Raw genomic sequence first — 10,741 nt, forward strand, 5'->3', positions numbered from 1 at the left:
TCCTGTAATGCTACAGATCTCCTATGGGCTGGTTTTCCTGGGCCATCCTCCCACATTTAAACCAGGATAGATGGGAAGGGAGTTTGACATTGGAGAGCTCAGGACAAGAGGAGGGACAAGAACAGATTGCTTGCAATCATTACACTTAGTGCTCAATGAGACACCAGCCAACACTCACACATACACACACAGTGCATCAGGAGGTTCCGCAACCACAAGTCGCCAACCAGGTTATATATTGGGCTGCTAGTTCTCCTTTATACTTGTAGCTAGAAAAAGGCTCCACTCATCAAATACTTTCATCATCCTACAAACCAAGACAACGTCATTTTCAGACAAGAAGGAAAAATATATATAAATGATCCTCCCCAGGAGCTCCTTTCCGCAGTTTTCCTGACTTTGGCTTCAGTTCTCTGAGACCTTAACAGTGAGTGGCTGAACCTGGATCAACCCCTCTGAGGTCCCATCTGCGGCCACCCTGGAGAAGACTTGGACATTTGTCACCTACTTGGAACCCAACTAGACAGCAGGCTGTGCCCCTTCCTTGCAGCAACTTCTTGGAGGTATTGCTCTGGGTTTGCAGGAACCTGTGGACTGTACAGCTAGAGGAGCTGCTGGTTGCTTTGGAGCTGGTCCTGGGGGGGCTTGGAGGGGCTTTGCCTGTGAAATCTCTCCCTGCCTGTTCCCTGCTCTCCCCCGGCATCCTGGACAGGGAGATGGGCGGAGGAATCTGCTGGAGCTGCCAGGAATAAGAGCACCGTACCTTTCTCCCTGCACCAGCTTGGCTGCACCCTTGCCTAGGACCTTCCCCAGCCAGCAAGGCGCACAGCCACCCTCCCGGAGAGCATCCAGCTGCACAGCTTCCCTAAGGAGCTCACCATGAGCTACATCACATCAATGCTCGGGTACATGTAAGTATTTATTGGGTTAATTGCATGTTGCTGTGCCACGGTCCTCATCCCTGCTAAATCCCATTCATCTGCATTTCTTCCAGGTTGATGCACTTGTTTGTCATCTGCTTACAAGCTCAGGTAAGAAACAATGTATCTTTTATCCTTCTTAACATTAGTTTTGTTTTGCGGTTTATTTGTTTGGTTTTTGTGTCATTACATTAAGTAGCATTTTTTTATGTAACAAACTTGTAACTTATGGGAGGTGTTCTAAGCCATGCTAAAATAACAGAATCACTGAACAGATGCATCTGACACATACTACCATGTAAATTACAAGCTGCAATGTATTAAAATATATGATCTGAGGTTTAATGTAATATGCAGCATGCTTCAAGGTCAAAGTGTTAGGAATAGATCTAATGACTTCTTTATAATACGTTTAACCCTAGTGTAGTAAATACATACTTCTGTGGCATCTGCAGAAGCATTGGGTTGTGTTGCACGTCTTTAGTTAATAACAGATTTATAGTAAGGGGATAAAAATGAAAGTATTGTAGGTATCAGGTGGAGGCAGATCAGCCTTATGGCAGGCAGGCTAATCTCCACATGCTGCCACATTCATTGCTGGCAGACAGTTCTTAACATATTGCCCATGTTGATTTATAAGTGGAGGGTAGGATAAAGGTGCACTCAGGAAACAGGGGAACCTACACAGGCAGAACATTGAAAAAAAAAATCCTCTTCACTTTGTGAGGTATGGGCTGCTGTACAGCAGCAGAATCTCTGATTTGATATGGGGATTTCAGTAAGAGCTCCCTTGTCACCCATAGAAGTATAGCAGAATCTCCCTCACATTTGTTGAGAATACATCTTTATAAATGTCAGAGAGAAGAGCAACCCTGTCTTCTTCCAATAGAGCTTCCTGTAGCCAAAGGGAGCATAAATCTGAGGAAGGATAGTGTGCTTAGCAATCTGCCCCATTTGTCACTGCAGAGAGTGTGGGGCTACTGAGGCATCTGTGTTGTTTTATATTGTTGCTGCAGCTATAAAACATTTCCTACCATCACCAGTACCTATCCATTATTCTGAAATATAAATGATAGACATGTGTTTAAGATACATAACTGTTGTGTGTGAAAACTATATATATATATATATATATATATATTTGAATTGTTAGGCTTTAATACAAGTTTACAGAAACACTATTAAATATAATACAGTCTGTGCGGTATATTAATAGGTTATTATATTACGTAATAAATTTGGCTTATGACGAATATTTTAAAACAAGCCCTTGATAGCTAAAGTGCCTGATTTTGCCTATACTATCTTCATGGTAGTATCATGGGGCACTTAGTTTGGAGACTGTTGAGCTCCGTAGATATTTAGTACTTTTATTATATTACTATTTATATTTTCATCTCTTAATGCCCTGCACATAAAGTATAACCATTATAGGACACTGTGCTCGGGCTTCATCTAGTTGTACTAAGACATATAAATATAATAGCTTGTTTTATATATTTCCTAAAGGTAACTGTTCAGTCCCCACCTAATTTTACACAGCATGTGAGGGATCAAAGCCTGGTGACAGATCAGCTGAGCAGACGGCTCATCAGGACCTACCAGCTATACAGCCGGACCAGTGGGAAACATGTTCAAGTCCTGGGCAACAAGAAAATCAATGCGATGGCTGAGGATGGCGATCCACATGGTAAGGGCGCTTATGGGCCTGTGTATGGTGTATTATTGATGTCAATACAGTTTTATCTGCCTCCATCATTATGGTTACTATAAATGGCATTATTGTAAAGCAGAATGGAATATGTTGGCGCCATATACGTAACTGTTAATAAACAAATAGATTCATTATTCTAGTATTAAGGAAAATATTTATACTGAGCTCGCACCTGATTCTTAGCCTGTTTTGGATTATTTGTTTATAAAGATAGATAGATAGATAGATAGATAGATGATAGATAGATAGATAGATAGATAGATAGATAGATAGATAGATAGATGATCGACAGATTTGTTAAACTTGTTTGATTTTGTTTTTAAAGTAAGAAAGCACGCAAAGAGTCATACTCAGTATAGTTACATGTTCAAACTTATTATTATTATTATTATTATTATTATTATTATTATTTCAACATATTCCATAGCTCCAGAAATTCAACATCATACCATGCATCCAGTAAAGATTGAAAAAAAAATTTCATGTCATTGTGACTCGGTGGCTTGTAAAGCTTGCTATCTAAATTTGGTGCCTGACATAAGAGATCATGTAACCTTCCCAGGGTCGTACAGAGAATCTGGGATACCAATTCAGATTGACTGACTTAAAGGCCAGGACGTTACCTCTGTGCTGAGCTGTAAAAGTAAAACAGTTGCATTTTTATTTATATAGCCATATATATTGATTCACAATGATATAGGAGTCACTTTATTATAATGAGGGCATTTTATTAACAGTTTACATTAGAGAGTTTTGTAAACTCTTTTTCCCTTTACAGAATTGTTTTCATTTAGAAACATTTATAGCACAAAGTGAAAGCCACATAAATATTAATTGAATAATCAGTCTCCTAAGGGAAAAGCCATATAGGTTTAAGGGCTATTTTCTGATTTCTGTTGTTATAAACATAAGCACAGGGCTGAACTAGAGATATTAAGGTGTTCAGGCCTGCGGCTTCAGGTGGGGAGAGAAAGAAGGAAGCAGCTGGTAGTTTGAGAGGTCCATTTTTGCAATCTGAGTCGTAAATTAAATGGACAATTAAATTCTAAGCTTTGAAGTAGCTTCGTGTTTCCTATGTTTTTGTTATTCGTAAATCTCTTGATAGTAGAAATGCAAAGAAAGGATTTTCACTTGTAAATTTCCCTGAACGTACAAATCTGTAATATAGGTTGTTACAATTTTAAGATTGAACAGAATAAGAGAATACAGTGATGCAGCATAAATCCAGAACATAAGCTTGGCCATGGATATAAGAAGCAGGAGGTGAATTTTTTCATCTTTCGACAAATTATTACCAAGGGGAAAAAACTGTTCTGCAAAGCAAGTTCAATGTTAGACAAAGTGGACATAGACAGTCTGGCTGAGAGGGGGGTTTGTCTGTACACAGACAGACATTTCCCATAGCAAAATTGATTCATAAAATAAAATGTAATTTAGACAAAAAACAGAACATTCCAATTCAAGGAGGATATTTCAAGGAAATCAAGTTGGGAGGGGAGCGGGGGTGAAAAACAAAGAAACAAATATATATAATAAATATATACACAAACAGTGAGAAGAGGTTATGAAGTATGATATAAAACAGAAAAAGGACAAGCATTTTCTCAGATGTAGAGGTTTAAGAAAGTTGTAGTCTGTAAACGTTAAAAAGAGGTTCAAGATTGTTCTATATGAATCTCCAGAGAGATCCTTAATGTCTGGAAGAGCCATTAAAACTCTTCTTACTTTCACCTTTTTTAACATTTCCTGAATACTTTCGCCTCTTCTCAGTGCAGTTTTGGGATCAAATGTGTCTCACTGCATTTTTTCTGCAGCTACGTAGCTACTTTCCTTCAAAGTTTCAGCTTGAAACATAATTTTAGTGGGATAAAGCTGTCACTAGCACAAAAAGAATAGAAATGAAAATGCTAAGCTTTCCAAAAATACATCTCCAAAAATCCCGTGACCCCATAGAAATCAAGAAAAAAAAAAAGTCCCTTAAATTCCAAATTAACATCAAAAATAAAAACACCTTGGATGTCAGGGGTTTTTTTTGTCACGCAGCTAAATACTAAAAGCCTGCTTCTAGAATCATGGGAACACACACACACACACACACACACACACACCTAAAAATAAATATATATGTGTGTGTGTGTGTGTGTGTGTGTGTGTGTGTGTGTGTGTGTGTGTGTGTGTGTGTATAGATAGATAGATAGATAGATAGATAGATAGATAGATAGATAGATAGATAGATGGTGTGCTGGTTGTTGTAGTTCCACAATGCTACTTTATGCTAGAAACATATTTAAAGACAAAGGACAATAGTAAAAATAGAATATGCCAAGTCCGTACTAGATAGATAGATAGATAGATAGATAGATAGATAGATAGATAGATAGTTATTTATTTACAATCTCTTATATAGCGCAGTATATTCTGTTGCACTTTACAATTGTAAACAACAGTGATAAGGCAAACTGGGTAATAACAGACAGACATAGAGGTAGGAAGGCCCTGCTCACAAGCTTACAATCTATAGATAGATATACTCATGTATACGTAGTAATAAAATATTAATTACAACTAATAATTGTGAGAAAATAATAAGTGTGATGAAATCCTTTTAGACCTTCTTCTGGAACTACATGAGACTGACGCACATAGCCACTTCCTCTATTGTATTTATTTATTTATCTTTCAATCTTGTCAATAAAACAATGCATGAGATGGACATAGAACTCAATCACTATTCTGTGAGCCTTTTACTGGATGTTAAATTGATTTTCCTTCATATCTACCATTAAAAAAAAAAAAGAGAGACGTCCTTTATTCTTGTCGTTACTGTGTTAAATGTAGCTACAGACCAGCAGGAAGCCTTAGCCTATTCTATGCTGTTGGAGGTATAGTTGATGGTGCCTATTAAATATTTTTATGGCTACTTATGGCAAATTAACATCTCAGGCAATACGCATGGTGCAGAATTGAATTAAGTGTTTGCAAAGGAAACACATCAAATTCTGTTAAATGCATCCAGTTCCCAACAAACCTGAAGGATGGGAGTTCTGTTGGCAATAAAGACTATTTAATTTAATAATGAATCAGGAATCTATATCTAGTTTTCCACTAACTGTACAAGTAGATAACATGTTTAAATAAATCACCTGTATTTTTTTATTTCTTTTATTTATTTGCACTGAAATCCTATACAAAATATTGATCATCATTTATATTCCCATGATTGCTTCTGCAGTTGCAGATCATTTTGAAGCTACTGTCTAGCACAGGAGCAGACAAAGCACTATCATATTAAATTTGAATGTGTGGGTGGGGGTGGGGAGTTTGATGGTATGTTTTTTCTTTTTTTTTTAACTGCATTGACCCAAAATTTGCGTTGTCAGTCTGAACCACGATCAATGCGTATGATAAAAAGAGAAAGTAAATCAATATGACTCCATGCACAAGGGTGAAGCAAATTAAAGGGCATTTGCTATCCTCTGGGTCTCATTGGTTAGGCCGCCGGCATACCATACTACACCCGTTATTGCAAAGCCAGTGCACACAGTAATTAAAAATAAAACCTGGAAAAGTAGCACTTTACTGAGTCCAGTGTTAATACTCATACATACATCATAGACATATTTTATGAAACTGGTAGGTGTAAGAGCAGAGCCAAGTGGGTCCCGAGTAAGACTTTTATCTGCCTGTCTTAGCCAAATGTAATATGTTTTTGCACAGATGGTTTTTGCTTGCTGTGTAATAAATGACTACCCTGAAACAGTGCAGATACTTATGACTTTATAATATGTATTAAAGCTGGTAATACTATAAGGTCAAAAGGTTAGAGCAGTGTTTTGTAAAATAAAGCCGAGAAACTTCTGTTATATTTTATATATATTTTGTTTTTCATATATATATATATATATATATATATATATATATAGTTATGTTTACACAGTTTTACAGCCTATATTATATTAGGCAGTAACACAAATACGTTGTTTTATTTACTAAACTGAGATTATATATCATTCAATAGAATATTTTTAGCATTCTACATGTTGACTTGAGTATTTAAATTCTGAGTGTTTTTTCCCATAGCCAAACTGATTGTGGAAACAGACACCTTTGGAAGCAGAGTCCGTATTAAAGGCGCTGAGGCGGGGTTTTACATCTGCATGAACAAGAAAGGAAAGCTGGTTGGCAAGGTGAGCTGGATTTTAGAACATGACAAAATGTTGTCACATGCCGGCGGAGATGGAGGGTCTGGAAATTAGTTTAAGCATAAAGAGAAGCCATTGGGGCGAATATTACAGTCAAGAGGCACAGAGAAGGTGCTGATTAAAAGGAAGGAGGGGGGGAAATGCACGGTAGCAAGATTGTGAATACGATTTTTGATCAAAAGGCACAGGAGAACTGGGAAAGGAACAGAGTAACAAAGACGAGATAAAAGAGTCAAAAAAAAGAATAAAAGCTGAAAGGAAAAAGGGGGTGTTTCAAATTCCATATATCTTATTTAACAAATAGTCAAATTGCTTTGCTATTATGTACAATTACATGCTACAAGTATTTGGAATGTTAAGACACAGAATTCAGACGGCCTCAGCACTAAGCCTTGAAATCTTCCCATTAGTCATGGTTGTTCTTTAACACCCAGAAACTGTTCGGAGGGGTCCTTTTAAAACCTTACTTTCAAGCCATTATTGGTTCTAAAGATGTCTACTACAATGAGGATTTTCAATCCTTATATCCACTGTTATTATGTGGGGTGAGGGGTCCCAGGCTGATCAAAGTTAATACGCCCACTGCCACATACCTGCTTTAGAAATGTTTTTTTCCCAACCTTCACCCATTGACGATGACTGCCTGGCAGTTACTGTGTATCAGAGTTAGAGACGATGTGAGCAGCCTGTAGGTCACTATAAGACCATCACCCCCCCCCCCCCCTTTTCTCCTCACAGTATCCATGAACTTCAGCCTTACTCTAGAACGGTTTTGAGGTTGGTAGCTGTTAAACATATTTGATTAAGAGGTGCATATGGTACACACTGCAGTCAATTAATGAATTATTAGCATACATTACTCTTAATGCAACAGACTGACAAAGGCAAAAACTGAGGTGTGCTTGATTAATAATTTACAATGCAGAAATGACAACAGTAAATCGTGGCATTTATCGTTAGCATTGTGTGATAAATAAAAAGCTATTGTATTATACAAAGCACTTTTAGAAAAAGTTCTTCAGTCTAACTCGGTAGTTCCCAAACTTTTTTGAATCACAGCACCCTCAAGTATCAGAATTTTTTTCACACCACCTCTTGGCCAAAAGTTTCATTGTTAGGTTCAGTTATGTAGTGAGGAACAGGATTCACTTCTGTTTGTCCAGGTATTTTATGATGGGATATTTATTGACCATAACTTTGTTTATTTGGTCCTGGACTACCACCCAAGGGCACCCATGCAAGTGCCCTGAGGCATCCCAAGGAGCGATAGCACACAGTTCGGGAACCACTGGCGTAACTCCATGGAAATGTTTGATAACAAAAACTTACATTGGCTGTTACATCTAGGGCACAATATACAACATTTAGAAATATATATATATATATATATATATATATATATATTCAATTTACAATAAAAGGTTTTTTTTTAAATGGCTATTGAATAAAACAATGGTTCTCTGTGAGTCATATAGTATATCAGGTACAATAACACAACAGTCCAGGTTTTAGGGATATCCCTGCTTGTGGACAGATGGTAAAATCAAACGGACTGAGGTACTAATTAAGTCACCTGTGTCTAAGCATGGCTATCCTTAAAACCTGGACTGCTGGGGTTACTTGAGGACTGCGTTTGGGAATCACTGCAACAAATCTAAAAGCTTTATGCAACACCAATATAAGCTTTACAAATGTGCTAAAAGCAAACTCTGAGGGTTATATATTATGTTTACAAAGATCAATATATAGCTTAATATAATGTGTGTGTGTGTGTGTGTGTGTGTGTGTGTGTGTGTGTGTGTGTGTGTGTGTGTGTGTGTGTGTGTGTTATGTATATATATATATATATACATACACACGCATATATGTATATACATTTTCACTCAATGGTATATGATAATATTTCCTTCTTGTCAATTTCAGGCAAATGGAAGAGGAAAAGATTGTGTCTTCACAGAGATTGTGTTGGAGAACAACTACACTGCATTGCAGAATGCCAAGTACCACGGCTGGTACATGGCATTCACCCGTAGAGGGCGCCCTAGAAAAGGATCAAAGACAAGGCAACACCAACGAGAAGTTCATTTTATGAAACGGCTGCCAAAGGGGCATCACACGACCGAACCTCATAAACGTTTTGAATTTATTAATTACCCTTTTAATCGGAGAAGTAAAAGAACTCGATACTCAAGTTCTCGGTAGGAACTGGAGGTCCATTCCACACTCAACAGACTTTAAATACAGACTACTCTATTCTAATATAAAGTTAAAAAGACACACGGACTAGTTGTTTTATATATAAAAATACATATATATTTTTTGTTTTTACAGATGATTTATTTTTGTATTCCTACAAGTCATTTTTTTAAGAAAAAAAAAACATACAGACTTACAAAAAAAAACTGCGCTCTTCATAGAGATCTTAGACCTTTTTTTATATCTAGAAAAAGAATATTGTAGTGGAGTACAAACCTGGGACCAAAAGTGCTACTTACTGATAACAAAAAAACACTTAACCAAAAACAAAACAAATGACAGGTGGAAGAAGAGTGAAGAAGGAACTTGGCCTGCTGGTTTCTTTCTACATCCGTTAGTGGAGTATTCGATTCTAGTACATGTGCTTTTGATTATTTTTAAGAGCTGCTTTTTTTTACCTATTCAAGTTTTCTTGACGGAAACAGTGAACTACCTGGCTGAAGCAGGTTTTCAATATTTGTTATTTTCACGAAAACGAGGACAAATCATGTTTTTGTTTGAGACACAGGAAAATAAAACCTCACACGACTTGCAACTACATGGTGGTAAAATAAAATGCATCCCAGTGGTAGAAATCAGTTGTAAAATAATAGTGATAAAAAGTAATAAATAATGTTATTTTTTTGAAACACTGTACAAATGTCAGTTGCCTGGCAAGACCTTTGTCCTTTTTTTGAGGATATTTGTAAATATTAATATTAATAATGGAAATATTTATTTAAATGTGTATTAAAATTTGTACTAGTATTATGTGCTGTGTTTTCTTGTATCAACTAAAATTGGTCTAATCAACAATTTTCCATTACACTGAGTGTATAATCCTACAAATATAATGTAATAAGTTATATATCTCATAATATTTGAGTATTCCGTATCAAATGTAAAGAAACATGTTACATACAAGGAAAGATCCATCAATTGTTCAACTTGAAAAATATTATAGCCACCCTATTCCATAGCGCCTAAATCTTGTACAAAGGAGGAGATGCATCAAGTATCCTAAAGTATGGAGATGTGGACAATTAAAGTTGTCCCTAGCAACTAATCATCTTCTAGCTACCATTTATCAAGAACATTCTACAAAATGATAATGAGAATATGATTGGTTAGTATGGGCAACTTAACTTGTCCACTTCTACACCCTTTAAAAGGCTTGATACATACCCTTCTAAAATGTGATGCAGAACAAAGAGATAAAATGATACATAATGATGACATAACAGTTATGCTTGGTATCATGTCCCTGCCTCTGATTGTTTATATCAAATTTAGACTCTGTACAGATACTGTTAACTACCACAGCGCAGCCCATGATTTTGTTTTTGAGCTGACACCAAACTGATGTAAGACAAAGAAGCGCTACCCTCAAAAAGCAATGTCTGGTTTAACAAATTATAGGGTCTATATAATAAGCCTTGGAGAGAGATAAAGAGGCAAGAGATAAATTAACAACCAATCAGCTCCTAACTGTCATTTCCAGACTGAGGGCCAAATGTAATAGAGTGAGAGATTCAAAAAGTGAGAGATTTGGTAAGGTTTTTGAGGGGTTTTTAAAGTGGCAATCATTTGGACAGCAAAACCAGGTTGATCTTGCTGTGTAAATGATTGCAACCTTAAAAGAAAACTGCAAAACCTTACCAAATCTCTCA

General features: G+C 36.6%; 1 protein-coding gene across 1 annotated transcript; it reads left to right on the forward strand.

Annotated features, from left to right (window-relative positions):
• Nucleotides 1-125: 125 nt before the first annotated feature.
• Nucleotides 126-9,798, forward strand: FGF8 (fibroblast growth factor 8). Its single transcript, XM_063963736.1, has 5 exons — nt 126-911; nt 995-1,031; nt 2,430-2,610; nt 6,715-6,821; nt 8,760-9,798. The coding sequence occupies exons 1-5, from the start codon at nt 880-882 to the stop codon at nt 9,036-9,038; spliced, it is 636 nt and encodes a 211-aa protein (XP_063819806.1). The 5' UTR covers nt 126-879; the 3' UTR covers nt 9,039-9,798.
• The last annotated feature ends 943 nt before the right edge of the window (nt 9,799-10,741 follow it).

Source organism: Pseudophryne corroboree, chromosome 3 (assembly GCF_028390025.1).
Source record: "Pseudophryne corroboree isolate aPseCor3 chromosome 3, aPseCor3.hap2, whole genome shotgun sequence".
Classification (NCBI taxonomy): Eukaryota; Metazoa; Chordata; class Amphibia; order Anura; family Myobatrachidae; genus Pseudophryne; species Pseudophryne corroboree.

Coding starts and splice junctions, on each gene's coding strand:
- FGF8 (XM_063963736.1), top strand. CDS start 880: ATGAGCTACATCACATCAATGCTCGGGTACAT. Junction 2,611..6,714: donor TGAGGATGGCGATCCACATG/GTAAGGGCGCTT, acceptor TTTTTCCCATAG/CCAAACTGATTGTGGAAACA. Junction 6,822..8,759: donor AAGGAAAGCTGGTTGGCAAG/GTGAGCTGGATT, acceptor TGTCAATTTCAG/GCAAATGGAAGAGGAAAAGA.